Here is an 18,636-nt window from a genome sequence, read left to right on the forward strand (position 1 = left end):
AGTCAAACTTGTAGTTGGGATGCAGCACGCAGACCGCATGATAGTAATTAATAATAATAATATTAAAGTTTTTATTTTTATTTTTTTGTAATTTTTTATGTGAAATAATATTAAAGTTTGTGTTAGGTGAAAGTTTCACCCAATAGTCTACACTACAGATAGTGAACTCTACTTGTGAAGCTCACATAAAGGCACTGTAACTAAACGTCATAACTCAAAGCCCAATTCCGGTTTGGACTTTGGACTTCCACTATTCCTAATATCAATTTTGAAAAAGCTCTAAAGAATACCAAGCTGCTTGTTTTGGGGACAACAGAGAGAGACCACAAATTAAGCTAAAAGTCCTATTCAATCTTCATAATGTACACTCATGAAATTGTGGAATTAGATGATGATCCTCTAATTGCTTAGGCCAGAGCAACTCTTCAGTCTTCTCTTCTTGCTGCTTAAATAAATAGCTTGGTTTCAACTCTGTGCACCCTTTTCTTTCCGCTTTTACACGTCATCCTAGCTTCTACGTGCACAGTGCACCCCTCATTGGTCAATTGAAAAATGAAGCTTCTATATATTGCAGATATCATATCATATTATCAGGTCACTTATATTTACTTAGTTGCACCCGTAATTGAAACGTGTTGCCGTTTTTTTTTTTTTTTTTGGCAGATAGGGGGGATAGGTACGTTCAGTTTTTTCTTTTGTGCAATTAAGCTCTCAACTCCAATATTACTTGGGGAGAAAAAAAAAAGTCTACTGTCTCATTTTTTTTCTCAACTCCAATATTCCTGTAATTCACTGATCTATAAGATTTAAATTTCTTTTATAGTGTAGAGAGACTACATATTTTTTCAAATTGCAGATAATTAATATTGTCAAGCAATGATGTGATAAATATATTATTTGTTTTGGTAAATTTTGGTGCCAATAGAGAAAACTTTATATGTTAGGTTGCTAAAGGACGAATATTCCAAACATTAGAGCATCCTCATCAGGTGTGCCAAATGCCAAATATTTGGCATTTGGCACATCAAACACTAAAAAATCCTTCTCATGAGGTGTTCTATATCCTATAAATTTTAGCACACGTGAACAGTACCGTTCTATTTATAGAACGGTACGGACAGATGTTCTATAAAAAAAAATATTTTTTTATTCTATTTCTCTCTCTTCATTTATGACTCTTTCTTCTCTCTCTTTCTTTTTCTTCTTTCTTTCTCCGCCTAATTCAGCTTCTCAGTTCACCTTTTTCCTTCTTTTTTTCTTCTTCTTTCTTTCTCCAGAACTTCCACCTCTCCCTTTTTCTTGCTTTTTTTTTTTCCCCTTTTTTCTTTTCTGTCACTTTCTCCACGCCTTCTCTATCTTTTTTTTTTTTTTTTTTTTCCTGTCTCTCTCCTTCTCTGTCTTTTTTTTTTCTCTGCCTAGGCCGTTGCCATTGATTGTGGTTGTAGCAGTGGTTGTTGTGGCGGTGGTTGTAGCGGTGGTTCTTGGTTCTTGGTTGGTGGTGACTGCCGGGATTGTGTTTTTGTATATTATTGGGTTTTGAGAAAATATATTATTTTAATGTGTAGTAAAAATTATTTTAATGTATAGAATTGAAGTATAGAACATCTGATAAATGGGATGTTGTAAAATGATGTGCTAAAATGATAAAGTGGGTTTTTGGTGTGTTAAAATGGCATTTTTTTTGAGAGAGCTGATGGGAATGCTCTTACACTTTCTTTGTACCAAACACACCCTTGCGTTGTTGACCTGTGAAGCGTGTTTTGTTTGAAGTTGAATCGATGTCAGACTTCAGTTGGTTAGGTTATAGCCCGCCCCGCATGATAATAATATTCGTTTGCGTAAGGTGAAACCAATAGTCAACACTACAGATAGTGAGTAGCAAGACAGGTGAAGTCCACTTGTACGTGACGCTAGCTAGCTCACGTATATGAAGGCTTTGGAACTAAACTTCATAACTCAAAAGCCCAATCAATTTTGGTTTGGACTATGGACTTACACTATAGATTCCCTTTTGTCAATATCAATTTTGAATTTTGATACTGCTCAATCTAAACCCTATACTCTAAACTTTAAAGAATAGCAAGCTTGTATGTTTGACAACAATAAGCAGAGACCACAAAACTATAAATCATCCTCTTCATGTTCAAAGAGCTCTGGTTTATTTCAATTTTGTGCAATTCCTTCTTGCCGCTTACTCGTTATCCAGCCCATCCAATAAGATTCTACGTGCATCCTTCATTGGTCAATTAAAGCTCCTATTCAAAAAAAAAAAAAAAAAAAAAATGTTGTAGCCCACTTGAAACCAAAATGGGCTTTGAGTTGCTAGGATTAGGCTTAGGTCTAATGTCCAGTAGTACTGGACCCGTTGAGATGATGACATGAATCCATTTTTAGATACGTGTCACTATCTGATAGGGTCTAGTGCACTAGTTGCACTGGACCTAAACCAAGTCTAAATTGCTACTATTCCCATCTCAGCTATTCCCAATGTGCTGTTGGATTTATTTTGATAAAGATATAGGTGCCGTTCAGATTTTTGTACAATAAAACTCTTAAGGGTTATGTTAAAAGGATGCTTTAGGGCATTTGAACAACAACTATAAAAAGAGACACCGAGGGGATTGTCTCTTTTTCTAGTTCTTTTTCACTTATTGTTTTGGTATTTTTCTAATATTAGGCTCCAATGTTCAATAAATGATAGGCATTAAACTTGGACCGATTTGACTAATCAAATCGATAACTCGGTGAATCGATATTTAGGATGCATTTGGATACCGCTTATTTTGTTGAAAACTGAAAAAAAAAAAAATTGGTTACCGTTCACAAATGAAAACACTGTTCATTTGCATTAATGCATTGTTCATGTCCCATAAACAGTACAAGAGACACTGGTTAAAAAAAAAAAAAAAAAAAGGCAAAAATGCCAGACGCAAAAATGCAATCAGCTATCTAAATGCATACCTAATCTAGTCCAATTGTTTAATTGGATTGCTTATACAAGTGAATTGGTGAAGTCTAGTAAAAATTGAATTTTTTTTTTTTTTTGCCTCCATGTAAAATTTGGACAAGTCATTTTCACCGGATCGATTTCATAATTCTAAACAATATTACCTTTTATAAGTCCATGATTGTGCCGTTTTTTTAAAATGAGGAGCATAATGAAAATAGGGAAATTTTATCATTAGGTTGATGCTGGACCTTTTAAATAAGACAAATCTTCAAGTTTAGCCTAGATCATAATACATGGATGAGACTGGTCACCAGCTAATAGAATATGCATTATGCAATATGCATAAAATACAACTTTCGAGTTTGAGACACGTTGTTCGTAGAATTTGAAGGCATGTAATAAAATTTTATTTGGCAAAGACTTAATTGCAATTTGATGACATTATTATTATTATTATTTTTTTTTTGGAGAAAATTTGATGACATTATTTTGTCTTATGTTTTTAAGTTTTGTGAAACACGATTCTCAAAAAGAAAAGAAAAGAAAAATTGTGAAACATGACAAATATTTAGAAAGAATTAATTTAAATTAGTAGAGTAAGCTAGTCATGCCTCCATATGTGTGTATGTATATAATCTGATGACCTGGGGTTTAATAACTAGTATATGCTAAAACCCCCAAATCCTAATCCCAATAAATCTAATGCTGCGGCCTGCATCGGCTGCTTTGCTTGACGAAACAATATAGACCAGTTGCTCAAACCCAGTCGGAATCGGTTGCTGTTGCTGTGAAGTCATTGAAAATTGACTCATTCAGGTAAATCTTAATCTTCCCCTTTTTCGATTCCTAGTTCTCTTTTGGTAGTTTGGCAATTGGCAATGACCTCTATGTCTATACTCCTCCTCAGAAGAACCACTAAACCCATCAAAAAAATCATCTTCCCAATCCCAATCCCAATCCCAAACCCAACAACACAAATCCCTCATTTCACCCAAAACCACCCATCATGTCCATGTCCTCCACAACCCTACCAAATTATTCACTCTTTTTCAACTCAGTCCTCCAAATTCCCCGAATACGAAATGCCTTCTGTCACCTGGGGTGTCATCCAGGGCCGTAAAGAAAGGCTTGTTTCTCGTGTCATCATTTGTGATTACCTCAAAACTTTAGGCATAATTTCCGATGAACTCGAACAACTCGAGCTCCCCTCCACCGTCGACGTCATGAGGGAGCGTGTCGAGTTCTTACAAAAGCTAGGATTGACCATTGATGATATTAACCAATACCCATTAATGCTAGCCTGTAGTGTGCGCAAGAATATCATTCCTGTCTTGGGTTACTTGGAGAAAATTGGGATTCCCAGGTCTAAACTAGGAGAGTTTGTTAACAACTACCCTCAAGTATTGCACGCTAGCGTTGTCGTTGAGCTTGCCCCCGTTGTTAAGTTCCTTCGTGGCCTAGATGTTGAGAAGCAGGATATAGGCTATGTTTTGGGCAAGTATCCTGAGCTTCTTGGGTTTAAGCTTGAAGGGACAATGAGTACTTCTGTTGCTTATCTTGTTAGTATTGGTGTGCGTCCTAGAGATATTGGTCCCATGGTTACACAGTATCCTTATTTGTTGGGGATGAGAGTTGGGACTATGATTAAACCGCTCGTGGATTATTTGGTTTCTTTGGGTTTGCCCAAGACAATTCTAGCTAGGATGTTGGAGAAGCGCGCGTATATACTTGGTTATGATCTTGAAGAGACTGTTAAACCCAATGTGGAATGTTTGCTAAGTTTCGGGATTAGGAAGGAAGTACTTGCTTCTGTTATTGCTCAGTACCCGCAAATCCTTGGCCTGCCTTTGAAAGCTAAGTTGTCTTCGCAGCAATACTTTTTCAATTTGAAGCTCAAGATCGATCCTCAAGGGTTTGCACAAGTGATAGAGAAGATGCCGCAAATAGTTAGCCTTCACCAACATGTGATTATGAAACCTGTTGAGTTCCTATTGGCGCGGGCCTTGCCTTCTGAGGATGTGGCCAAGATGGTTGTGAAATGTCCTCAAATAGTTGCATCGCGAGTTGAGCTCATGAAGAACAGTTATTACTTTTTCAAGAGTGAGACGGGGAGACCTCTGAAAGAACTTGTGGAATTTCCAGAATATTTTACGTATAGCTTGGAGTCCAGGATTAAACCCAGGTACCAGAGGTTAAAGAGCAAGGGAATCCGGTGTTCCTTGAATTGGCTCCTCAACTGCAGTGATCAGAGATTTGAAGAGAGATTGCAGGGTGATTATATTGAAACAGAGAGTATAGGCCCAACATTTTGTATGGGTGGAAAGTTAGAACTACCAGGGAATGAGATTGTGTCAGATGAGGAAGATGAGAGTGAGGATGAAGTACTTTTCAGACGCACTGTATCTCTCTAGTTAATCAATAACTCAAATTTAAATGAATATGGTATTCGTTTAGATTGAATTTTGTTTATGGTTTTTTTTTTTTTTTAATGAAATATAATTCTTAGTTTCTGTTGTTTTTGAGTTATATACAGTTTATGTTCTTCTCTGAATTCATCGTGTATGATTAATACTGTTAGCGATTTTATTTAGTTTTAAAGACTTCTCTACATGGTTACATACAAATCCTGTTAGGGTTTATTTAGTTTTAAAGGTTGCTCTACATGGTGACATACAAATCCTGATAGCTATTTCACGATTAACTAATATATTAACAATTATCCATTTATTGTTAGCATTTTAAACCAAAGTAGTAGCATTAGGGGTCCATATCTCATAGATTTTGTTATCCATGGAAGATGGCTGCGACTGACAAAGGTGCAGGCAATACCAGATGATTTTAGGGCTCTGCAGTTCTGTAACTTATAATAAAAAGCAGCAACCGGAACTTTTGGCATTTTCTTTTATGTGTTGATGCTATGTCAAATACAAGTCAGTTGGCTTGATCTTTCCTGGATCATATTTAATATGAGCAAAACTGCCAAATTTTCAATAATCATCCAAAATACTGAAAAGAGAAGGTAGTACCTAGTGAACAAAGATCCCACTTCTGTGTGGTCTAGAAAAGTATAATTATTGATCAAATGGATTTTTGATGCTTGATACCAGTTGCAAGGCTGTCTCACTTTGTTTTCTTCCTGAAATTGTAATTTTCTTGAGGTTTGTTTGAATTGCATTTTTGGACACGGTAAGAGTTAGAATTGCATTTCTCTCATTAATTGGATGACAGCCTGTATATCCCAGCAATGGAAAGCAAACTTGAGAGAAAGCTGAAGTTTTGGGGCTTCATCTGTTCTTTTGCATGGTGATCATTTTTTTTTTTGGAATATTGATTTTGATCTAATGTTGCTCTTTGTTATTTTTTTAAAAAAAAGCCTAAATTTCTATATGTAGTTGCTAAGTTTCGAAGATAATTAGTTTTGGAATCAAATTAGTAGATCGATATTGTATGTGTAGGTGTAATAGGGAGATTGTGGATCATTTGCTATTACATTGTGACCTGGCACATGCTCTATGGAGTTATGTTTTTTCTTTGTTTGGTGGGTGACACTGTAGTGGGTAATTGATCTTCTGACAGTATGGAGGAATTGGTTTGGATGATTTTAGTCCCTTTATGCCTCATGTGGCTTTTGTGGAGGAAGCAGAACCTTCGCACTTGTGAAGATGTGGAAGCTTCTGAGGTGCAATTGAAGATTTCTTTTATTTGCTCATTACTTGAATGATCTCGTGTATTAGGTCTTGAGTCTCTCTTTTTTGCTCTTAATTCTATTCATGTAATTCTATAAGTAATATTTATGTACACAAGGTAGTCTTTTTCTTCAATAAAATATCTTGCTTATAAAAAAGAAGAAAGATCATTAGTTTTGAGTTCCTTATTCATTAAAACTGCTGTGCCTTTTGGTGTTTACTGTTTACCTATTCTGCTGGCCGCTATTCGAGTTCATCTATAAGAGATTCTCTTTTATCTAGTACTGGGCCATGTAAGTTGAAAGCTCTTTTGGACAAAGGCATATGACTGATCGAATGTTTATATAAAATAAAAGTTTTAAAGAGCTTTCTTTCTAGTTTCATAAAATAATTCTCTTCTTTTTTCCTAGTGAATCAATAGTTTTTTTTTTTTTTGGCAGAAAAAATGCATTATGCAAAATCCAAAAAACAGCCTGAAACCACATAACAGACTCCAAAGCACAGCCTAGCTCCAGATTCCGAAAATTCATTAATGCACCAATAGAACAATTGTTCTGTGCCTTTAATAACTCGGAAACAGATTCGATTACAAGTCATCAACTATCTATTCCACAAACAGCATCTTTTCATGCATCACAACTAGTGCTTCTAACTCTTGTCAACCTCTGCACTTGGTTCCATATTACCTGCAACCAGGATACCCGTCTCTCTCTCCATTTTTGTTCCTTAATTCACCCGATTTATTTTTCTTTTCTTTATATTTTTATCTTAATTTTTCATCTTTGTTAAGAGGTTTAGTTCTTAAATTATTGATTATTATGTTATGGATGTTAGGCTTATCGAGTTGTGGTTAGAAATAATTTGAATAGAAAATTCTTCAATTTAGTAGCTATCTCTTATTTCCTGTGTTTCTAATTCGAATTATGGATTTGCTTGCTTGTTGTAAAAGATAATAAGTCTTGATGATTTTTTTTTAAATTTTTTTATACGTAGGTGTACTTTTTTTTTTTAAGCTCAAGCTATTAGGCTATGGATAGAATATAATGGTAAAAAGAAAAGAATACATGTGACCAATCCTAACTAGTCTGTTAAGGCACCCATCAAAGTAATCATTATTGAATATTCTTATGCAACTTCTGTTCCAATACATATGCTTCCTCCAGTCTTTATATTTGCTGAGGCAGATGTTGTTCTAGGTTTAATAAGTGCCTACATGTGGTGGTTAATTGTCTAAATTTGAGTTTCTTTGATATTTAGTGATTTTTTTTTTCTCCCATACACCTGGTTGCTATTTTTCACTAGGTTAGTCTTCACATCATTTTTTTTTCTTTTGATTTTTCACTCTTTCTCTGCTGTTTTGGATGCTATTGTATGGTCTAATGTCATTTATATACATTTCTTTATATTTGTTTGTTTCAAAGCTGTACTGGTACTATTTGATTTGTTTGCAGTGCCGGTTCATGAATTTTTGGCTTGAAATTTTCTTTCAAGAAAACCAATAACACAATACGTTTCTTTTAGGTAAATTGAAAATTATTATGTGAAAGGAGATGCTGATGTGGAGGAATGGTGAATTTTAAGCACAAGTTTAATACTGTTTTGATCTTTTTTATTTTTTATTTTTTTAATAATCAGTTTTGATAAATATTACTCATAATAGAATATCAGATATTTTAAGATGGGCTTAGATGCAAATAAAGCTGTTTTATGGATTTTGTTTTGAATTTTTCATGTTTTGTATTTGTATGCACTGCATATGCTGTTTTATGCAGTTGGAAATGACCATTGGCAGATACTCCAAGCACATTTTGGACATATTTAACATTCATTATTCTGAGAGAATAAGAGACATCTGCACGTTTTCAAATTTATTATTGCTGTGACTGCCTTTTACTATATGATGAATAGATTTTTGTGCGCTTTTCTTTCCTCTGTTTCTCTTTATTTGTCATCAACAATCAAACTTGGTTAAAAGAAATGGAATTAAGAAGATACAAAAGCGTGAACTCATGGCTAGACCCAAATATCTTTTCTAGCATGGGGGCCCATCTAAGAATGCCTCCTGTACAGAAGGTTAGTGACTTTATGAGGCAATTAGGAATTTTGAGAATGGAACAATTTAATATGTGAAACAAAGCGTAAATTCTGAGACAGGTTTCTCTTTTTTTATAATAGTTGATTTGTTGAACTGCCATTGTTCAACAAACACTCCAATCTGTTTCATTGTCATATAATTTCTTAGTTTTTGATGATTCAAACAGGACAAAAGGGTGGCACTGCCTAACACCACCCCCTTCCCCCACCCAAAAAAGAAAAACCTGGTTTATTTGTTCCTCCTTTTTCCAATTGAATTTATAGGGTAGTGGTAGGGCAAAGTCCAAGCTATGTTTTGTTTTAACAATTTTAGGCCAACCTGTCCATGGTAAGCTCTTCAACTGAGAGAGCTCTGTTTTGGTGGATGAGTAGTCTCTTGGCATTTTGAGAGTGGGATGAGGAATGGAGGGAGTGGTGCCATGTATATTAATCTCTTAACAATGATAAGAAAATGGGTCTTGGGTTGCAATTTTTCTTATAATTTTTTCCATGGTAGGATCTCTCGAGTGTTCTCTTTGGACATTCTAACTTGCCTCTTGTGCATCTTTGCCCGTCTTCAGACACTGCTTTTATATGATGATTAGATGTACTTGCAAGATCGCTATCAATGTGGATTGTCCACGTTCTCTGTGTTTTGTCTTCTTGATGCATACATAGCATGGGGGCTTCACAAATGTGCTTTTACATCTTCAGGGTACACCAACTATTATTTTGGTGTTATCACTGATTGTTTTGAAGAGGCTTTGGACAGGTAGAACATTTCCTTTTGTTGTTCTTTTCTGGCTCTAAGACCTCTGCTTTCCTTTTTCTTGATTTATTGCTGATCATCTATCTCTCTCTCAGAGAATCAGTTAAAACTTCTAGTCTGGATGCTTGTAGAACAAACCAGGTACTGGTTACCGCTCTTGCTAAGCATTTTTATAACTGCAAGATGCTGGATATGCTAGTCTTAAATGCCAAATGAGTGAAATTTTTTTAGGAAAAAGCAGACCCTTAAAGTGAATCTAGAAACATTATATATATATATATATATATATAGCTAAATAACAATTTGTTTAGGTGACTATCCTCAAAAGCAGATCCTCAAAGTTTACATGTGATTAATAAAATTATTTACTTATAAAAAAAAAAAAAAAAAAAAAAAAAAAAAAATGAGTTAGTGTGTTTTTTTGTTGGTTACTACACTATAATAGTGCTGATCAATTAAAAAGAAGGTTAGGTGTTTAGTATTTTTGTTCTTTCATTGCAAAGCTATATGGTTGCCTTGGTTCTACATAGGATAATTCCTTGTGGAATAACAGATCTTATTTGGGATTTGTGAGGGGGAGATTATATTAGGATGGGAGTTGTTATTGCTATATGTAGGGGATGTCTTGATGGGCCAACTTGATGAGAAATGTAGCCTTAGAAAACCATTGCTTGGATCCTAGGTGAGTGGCAATGGAATATGGGAATTTTCAGACAGATTCACTTTGTTTAAATGTTTAGGATGTAAAATGAGGTTGCAGTAGGATGATCCAGAGACTCAAATAAATGTGATTCTAAGAGAGGACTAGTTGGTCCTGCTCTAAATTCATAAGAAGCATATCACATGGAGCCAGGGGCCGATTAGGAGCCAGAATGGGATCCAAAGGTGAAAGTTGGGTATGTTTCTGATCATGACGTTGTTTTGATCAGAGTTAATTAACTTCTCATAATTTTGTCTTGTTTTTGATGGGCTCGTGAACTTGCAGCTCCTGCAGCTTTGATTGACCCTCGTTAATGCACTGTAATGGGTTGAGCATATATGCATTTTTCTTGAAATTTCAACAAATGAAATAAATGTGGAGAGAGGAAAATCCAATGTTAAAGGATCTGCCTTAAGAATTCTGCTTTCTAGTTGTTAGGAGATTGTTATTTTTGGTACCTCTCTAGTGGCAGCATCATTGCTTTGAATTTTCAGGATTCGTGATAGAGGGAAGTCATGACCTAAATATAATTCGACTTTAAATGATCATCGCATCTATTTTATAACGTTAATGCCAGGTAAGTACCTAAAGAGAGAGAAAAAAAAAAAAAAGTTTGTCCTTTACTCTTATAATCTAAAACTAGGTGGTTTCATTGTGTTCTGAATTGGATTTAAAGCATTCTTTATTCTTTTACATTGTTGGATCTCTTGTTGCATGCCTTTTTCTTTTCCTATCAATGGCACAATTTCATGTTCAATTTTCACTTGAATGTTTCAGCATTTTCTGTGATAAGGTCCTCTAACACCCCCCCCCCCCCCCTCTAAATGCTTTTGAATAGCTTCATTTTGTAGGTGCTGGAAAATTTTAGAGGCAATGTCCACATGTTTGAGAAAATTGCATGACGAGGTGTTTCAAGCAACGCTATTGCCATTTGCAGGCACTTGAATAAGATGGCAATGTGACTTTGATTCTTTCAATTGATGGAATGCTTCGAGCTGTTTCTCAAGGAGCAATTGGAAATGCCTGTTGAAAGCAATGACGATAAAACGGTGCTTATATTTTTTTCATCTTCATTCCATGTTTAGTTATTCATTGATCAATTAATGGTCAACCAAGTTACATTTTCCAATAAAAACTTATATATTGCCTATGAAGTAAATACTATTAGAGATAACAACAGTGAATAATTGATACATTAATAAAATTGAAAGTAAATAAATAAAACAACGTGGTGGGTGAAAATTATGGAGTTCATAATTCATATACCACGGTGGCTTAAATAGTGTAAGTTGTGTATGAATATGTCAATGGAAACAGGAAACATGAGAGGATATAAATGCAAAAACCACTTTGTCTAATAGAATTACTTGCTTCTGTTGATGGCCGGGGAGCCAAATAATTTTATTAGTTGAACCCAAAATGATATATACACTTGTGTTTTTTGAAAGTTTACTGTCATCATAGTCTACTACTGTATAGTAAGTAGTAACCCATGTGCTACAAAAAAAGCAGTAATCAATATCACTATCTCAAAAAAAGCAGTCAATCAGAGGCACGATACTATTTGTTTAACAGGTGTTTGTTTTTTACTCATTGTGTTTCCAAATGTTGGCTGAACTTATACTACTTGGTGGAATTTGCAATTAGTATGAAGAAGCTAAAGAGTGTTATTTAATTTTGGCAATGATCTTTGGACCAAATTGGCATCTCCTCTCTTAACAATGTGGAGGTTGAGGTCAAGGATTAACCAAACACGAGTGCACTCTTTGCCTAGAGAAAGTCTGATTTTTTTAATTTTTTTTAAATGTAATGGAAAACCTACATTAGTGATTGTGAATGATTTAAAAGAGGGATTTTTTAAATTGAAAATGTTTCCAAGGAAAGTTATCTCCACCTCGAGTGCTTTGACCTATGTCTTGGTTGTCTTTTCCACATGAGATTGCTATCCTTACGCGAAGCTCTTTCATGTTTTAATAGTGTCATAAGAATTGTAAAAAGATCTGTGCTTTGGTTATCCAATGCTTTTCTCAACACGCCTATGTAATTGATGAGCATCGTTATAATTGTTTTATAGGAGCATGTTGTGGACTTGAATTGTCCTTAATAATGAACTGTGGTATATTGATGACTTACATTGTCAATCACATAATCACAATGATGCCAAACATCATAGTTTTATTCATACACACGTCAAACCATTGCAATGCGATCTTTCACTTGTCACATAACACGTAAGAGAAGAAGGAAAAAAAAAAAAAAAAACACGTTAAAGAAGACATACTACATCCACACCGACTCCAAAAACCCAAACAATTTTAAAAACCAAATATGAAAACCACAAAAATTCAATCCCTGTCTATTCATACAGATGAGTGACGTTCCACTGCACAAACCATGACAACTAATAGGAAACACACAGATGACAGATTAAGACTAGAACATAACCAAATTATTACTATAAATCATCCAAACAAACCATCGGTCTTTAGAGGAAACGGAAGACATGACAGACTGAGAATTGTAACCCATTTGCTGAGTTCAAACTCAATTACCTTTAACTAGAAAAAAATAATAATAAAAAAAATGAACCCATTAGATTCACGCACAAACTCCTTTAATAGTTCACATAGGAAAGGAGGGCGTCGGGCATTGTCAAGAAAAGTTGTCTATCTCCTCACCCCCTTTGTGAAAAGAGAAAGAGAACATGAGGCCATGATAGTTTAGACAAAAAACATTATATTTTCCAGGTCTGCATGCAACTTGAAGAAATTTGGATCAGGTGGAGATGATGATGTTGATAATGAAGAAGAGGATGTTGCTGATGCTGGAGATTGCCCTTCCACCACTGCCTCGTAGTATAGTCGCCCTCTATAGGCAACAAGGTCAGCATAGTACACCGGTGGGACCAGTGATACAGGTTTAGTGCACCGAGCAAAGGTGAAGCACATGTGGTATATGAGCTTCTGCAATTCATCAGAAGTAAATCCATACTCGTCCCAGAGGACATAGTAGTGTGTGGGCTTGCTTGTCCCAAGGCTTCCATAGTGGCTACAAAGATAGAAATCAAACTCAAATGGGTGAACAATTGTTGTGTCCACAACTGTGCCAGGAGACACATTGCCAGTGGAACCCCCCTCCCTCTCGTTCTCCAGAAATAGACGAGTCTGGTGTCGTTTTTGGGCTACGATAAGTGTGATGGCTGGGGAGTATTTGATTTTTTGCAGTGCCATCTTCAGATCTAGCAACTCCTCATTGAGAACCATTTCAAATTGGCCCTCACTTACTCCATCACGAAAGACCACAATATGGTCTGGCAAGACATTATTTAGCTGAGCATACGATTGAACCAGCTCCAAACACATATTTCCAAAATCCACAATCCTCTCCTTCCGATGGGGTTGTGGGTAGACACGTGCTGCATAGCGATTTGCGGCAGGCCAGTTCATGGTAGCAACAACAGCTGCAATGGATGGACTTGTAAAATTCCTAGCACCAGGATGATTAACATCAGCCCCCACAAACATTACATGGCCTTTGCCTCCAAAATGGGGGAGTGGGTCATTAAGCTCTACATTGCTGCCTCCAAGCTTGGCATTCATCTTGGTAGCAAGATTTGCAAAATACTGGTCATTCGCTCTGCAGGTGGACAGACAACACTGCGTCACTATACCAACCTTGGTCTCAGAGATCCACTTCAAATTTTTGTAACCAGGATCCCTCCTAGACATCACACAAAGAAGAATTTGTAAATGGCCTTTGCCTTTCTTATAAGCCTCTTCATTAACACTTTCAAGTAGTTCAAGCAACACATCAACCCTTGAGAGTTTATTCATTGAAGTGCACTTATATACGAGAGGCTCCTCCATGTGGATCCCCAGGTTTATGCACCGATTGATAAGCTTTGGAATGAAAAAATCAGGATTCAGCCTCGATTTATAATCACTAGAGCTGAAGTCAATAACACCCCATCGGTCAATTCTTTTGCCTTCCACGACTGATTTTTCAACAAGATTCCACTGGCATTTCTCTCTGTCAACTGTTACCTTCATCACTTTGCCATTCTGAGCACCTAGCTTCAACACAGGTGGCCCAAGAACACGTCCTCTAACTCTTGTCATGCTTGTGTTTACTTCCATTCCAAAATTTTGAGCCATTCCTCCACTGCCAATGGAACATAACAAATCTAATAATATTAAATAAATAAAAAAAATCATCACAGCATTATTCAAACTGCATCAAGCGATTTGATGCAATCAATTAATGTAAGGAAATCCATGTCAACTAATGAATCCTGAATCTTAAAATCGTAAGATATTGAATATAAAACAGTTTTTTTTATAAGCCAGCGCTCGGTCAAATGTCTCAAGCTCTTCTATTTTCATCTATCAGAAGATCAGCAAGATATAGGAGATACAAGGTTTATCTGTCCCACATTATTAGTCCAGATATGGCAGGTTACTTTTGTAAATGATCCATTTAGCTCTACATTACTCACACTTCAATCATCATACATGCCTATCATAGTTGGAGTAGTGATTGAATCAATGTCAAAAAGAAAATAATAATGATGCTCAAGTCACTGCTTAGTAATAATTGAAGGTGGCCAGCATGAGTTCATAGTAAAAAACACAATCTTAATTTTTTTTATCAGCAAGTTATGCATGCTTGATGTATGTGGCAGGCTTTGACTCATGATCTCATCCTTTACTCACATTTGTGAGACGTGGAAGTGACGTTTGAGTAGATAAGTTTTGTTGTATTAGATGCCCATGTTCATCAATTGAAGGTTAGCAGTGATAAGTTTTTATCAGTTTTCTACTTTAGTCTCTACTTGTTTTTTGCTGCATCATTATTGGCAATTTAGTTCTGGGAAGAATCTGATACTGGACTATTTGTGTTTTAAATTAAGATATCAAATGCCTATAAAAAACTTGGTGAAGAGTTAAGTAGCTTGAGAAGTTGAGGAAAGAGAAGAGCCTAAGAAAAGGAGGAAATAGATTCTTGAAAAGCATTGATAAAGCTTCAAGATATAAGTGTAATTGGCTAATTTTTTTTGTAATACTTATTAAACCAAATGCAATAGCACATTATGATGATTGAAATATATTAATTTATAATATTTGTTTGTTTATCATTTATAAGGATCTTATATATAAAATTTTGTTTGTTTCTCATTTATAAGGATCTTATATATAAAATTTGGGAAGGTTTTTCGTGAGAAATGTTTAAACTACAATTCTCATCTTATATTAGAGCCAATTCAGCTTTCAAATAGTTGAAATTTAGAGAAATATTTAAACCTAACTTGTTAACATACAATCTAAAAGTTTTCCGCCCATTGCACGGGTTAGCGATTAATTACAACATAAAAGCCAAGTGCACAATCTGTGAAGTTTTAGCCCTTCTCATGGCTAAACTATGGCAAATAGTAGGCTACTAACAATTTTCTCTATTCTCCAAATGAAAAAAGTGCAAAATTTATATCATTTTAGCATTTATCAAGTGTAATCATAGTGAAACAACCACCTACTAATACTGATGTCACTCATGCACCCTAATTTGTTGTTTAAATGCATCAACATATAAAGCAACAATAGAAGCTCCATGCTAATTACATGCTATCAAAATTAAAAGAATGAAGTTTGAATGCACATACCCACAAGGTCCATTTTCTGTGCGTACCATGCTGCATATCTCTCTCTCCCTAACCCGTGGTGGTACTAGTGATAAGTTCTTCAACATGATACCCGCATTTCTATCCAAATGCTCCTTTGGATACCTTTGCCCCTCAACTAAGACACAGAACTCCATTGGTACAGCATTTTTTTTATTGGCTTTTCCTAAATCCAAGCAGGGAATATCCTTGTTCATAATATCCTTGCCATATTTCTCCCTGAAATAGTCAACAATTCTAACTCGCCTGGGTGGATTCTGGCTTTCTGGGTCTTCTTCAATGAATGATACTTCTCGTGTATTCTCCCTCGTTAACCCCTGAATTACGTACTTTTGTTTGGTTTTCCGGTGAGTCACGGTAACTTTCAGTCCCACCAATGCATCCTCTACATCTCTCCAGAACCTTCGGAAATTATCTATTTTAAAGTTTGGAATATGCTCCCAGAGGAAATCTAGAACTGACATTTTCTGCCGAAATGCCAGAACTGAGTAGTCCAGACACATTGCTAGACCCTGGGATGTGGACTTTAGGCTATGTTGAAATCCTCTAGATGCTGTGATGCCCCACCCAAGATCATCTCCTTCCCTAGGCTCTCTAGGGAAAAAACTCCGCCCAAAAGGTATCATGTGCCTAGATGGATTCTCCTTCATTACAACATCCATTCCTTGTAATACATCTCGGGGGATTGACAAGAGCTGCCCATTTAAGTAATCCTTCAACTTGCCAAACTTAAGCTCATTCACAAGATTTATGGTAACTACATATGAACCACCCTTCATGTCTTCTCCCTTAGGGACTTCCACATCAATTTTTCCAGTGGGCAATGGTACGGCGCTGAATATGTTCTTCTCACCATCATATACAGTCCTTGACAAGGGAAATTGTGCAGGATCATCAGAAGATAATTTGTTTCTAATTACTGAAAGAACAGATTTTGATATTTTCACAGGTCGACCATTCTTGGGGGGCACTGCAGGTTTGACATCAACATCATAGTGCATTATAATAGTATTTGGGTTGAATTTGACAGGAAAATGATTGACACGAAGTCCAACAGTCCGTATAGCAAGCACGCCACCTTTATCAGGTCGTTTTACAGGGACAATCTTGTCTGAATCTTCTGAAATTTCTTTTAATTTCAATTTTTCAACAAGAAGATCTGTAGAGGGGGGAAAATATTGTTAATCACTGTGGCTGCTAAAAAAATATTGAATTCAAATTGCTCTGTTTTCTGCAATAGAAAGCATTTCTGTTGGCACATGAGATCAAGAAATTGACCATATACAGAAGAAGACTGTACAATTTTCTTTCTTTTCTGAAGGAGGAAGGAGGGGGGGGGGGGTGCTTAAGCCCCACGCATCAAAACCTCTCTAAGAGAGAGAGCAATAACAACAATAGAAACAGCTCTCTCCAAAATAGATCACGCACTAGAGCAAAGCATAGGCTGCCTCAGACAAATAAACACAGACATGCTTAACAAAGGTCCACATAGCTGCAAGTGACGGTATGGCAAATGGTCCAACAAAAGATGAAGGCAATGATGCCAAGGAATAATAATATTGTAATTAAGCTGACCTTTTAACTTAAATTTTTTTTAGCACAGCATGCAGATCAATATGGGAAAAGACAACATCTTTCCATTAATGATCTTTTCAGTGAAGTCGAGAACAGTTGAAAGAGTCTAACCATAATGCACGTTTCTATCACTCGAATAGTTTCCTTCTAAGTTTAGAAAAGCTTCTAAAGTACTCAAATTCAAGAAAAAAAAAATCATAAAGACAAGGAATCTGTAGAAATTTGAATATTTATAATAACTATAATAGTAAACTTTAAAAAATAATAATAGGAGTAATAGTAGAACCATAAACAGTAGACTGCACTACACATTTTCACCATAAATCCAATCTAAATATGATTATAACTTCTCGGCTTTTAAAGGAAGTAAACCTTAAGGAATTATGGTCAATGTGAATCATCGATATATTAAACTAAGTATAAGAAATAAATTAACCAAGGTGACCATTTTTACAAATGTAATATCATATTGATAAATGATAATTCAGTAAGGCAAACAAAAAAGGTCTATGAACCCCAAAACCCAATACACAATCATACACTTCATGGAACTTTTTCCTCATATGACACTTTAAATAATAATTCATAACTTCCAGATAAAACATCAATGTAATACACTGACAAGGACAGCACATCCAGTACACTGATAAAATAGTTAGGAAAATGCTAAAGCTTTTATTTTTCTTTAAAAAAAATTACAAACTAAAGTGTGAAGGAATGAAATTGGTGTTTTAATTACTTTTTTTGTTTTGTTATTATATGTTTAAATGTTGACAAGTAAGTAAAATTTGTATTATTGGTATCATCATCACTCTCATATTAGTAACACACCAATATTGTGAAACACCCATTACTATATTATATACTTTGCTTATCTTCAAGGGCATCGCCTCCTAATAGAATTTGATTCTAGAAAAAAAAATTCTTTGCTACAGAGAAACAACTTTAGCACCATAATTTTCCAAAATGGTTTTCCCAAATTTATTCGCACCAAAAAAAAAAAAAAAAAGAAAGAAAAGAAAAGAAAAGAAAAGCAGAAAAGAGAAGAAACCCAGATCTAATACCAGCGACAGGAGGAGGAGGCTGAGGCTGAGGCTGAGGCTGAGGCTGAGGTTGAGGCCGAGGCTGAGAAGGAATAGATGGGGCAGCGCGTCCCACTTCCACCCACTTATTATCACCCTGGCCTCTCACTACTCTTCCTCCACTACT

General features: G+C 35.6%; 2 protein-coding genes across 2 annotated transcripts; one reads left to right on the plus strand and one right to left on the minus strand.

Moving 5' to 3' along the window:
* Positions 1-3,762: 3,762 nt before the first annotated feature.
* Positions 3,763-5,390, plus strand: LOC115953438 (transcription termination factor MTERF4, chloroplastic-like). Its single transcript, XM_031071079.1, has one exon. It carries the CDS (start codon positions 3,829-3,831, stop codon positions 5,359-5,361), a length of 1,533 nt encoding a protein of 510 aa, XP_030926939.1. The 5' UTR covers positions 3,763-3,828; the 3' UTR covers positions 5,362-5,390.
* A 7,040-nt stretch (positions 5,391-12,430) lies between these two features.
* Positions 12,431-17,005, minus strand: LOC115954314 (protein argonaute 2-like). Its single transcript, XM_031072236.1, has 2 exons — positions 15,835-17,005; positions 12,431-14,339 (listed from the first exon to the last, which is right to left on the minus strand). The coding sequence occupies exons 1-2, from the start codon at positions 16,851-16,853 to the stop codon at positions 12,899-12,901; spliced, it is 2,460 nt and encodes an 819-aa protein (XP_030928096.1). The 5' UTR covers positions 16,854-17,005; the 3' UTR covers positions 12,431-12,898.
* Between the last annotated feature and the right edge of the window lie 1,631 nt (positions 17,006-18,636).

This window comes from Quercus lobata, chromosome 7 (genome assembly GCF_001633185.2).
Source record: "Quercus lobata isolate SW786 chromosome 7, ValleyOak3.0 Primary Assembly, whole genome shotgun sequence".
NCBI classification, from domain to species: Eukaryota; Viridiplantae; Streptophyta; class Magnoliopsida; order Fagales; family Fagaceae; genus Quercus; species Quercus lobata.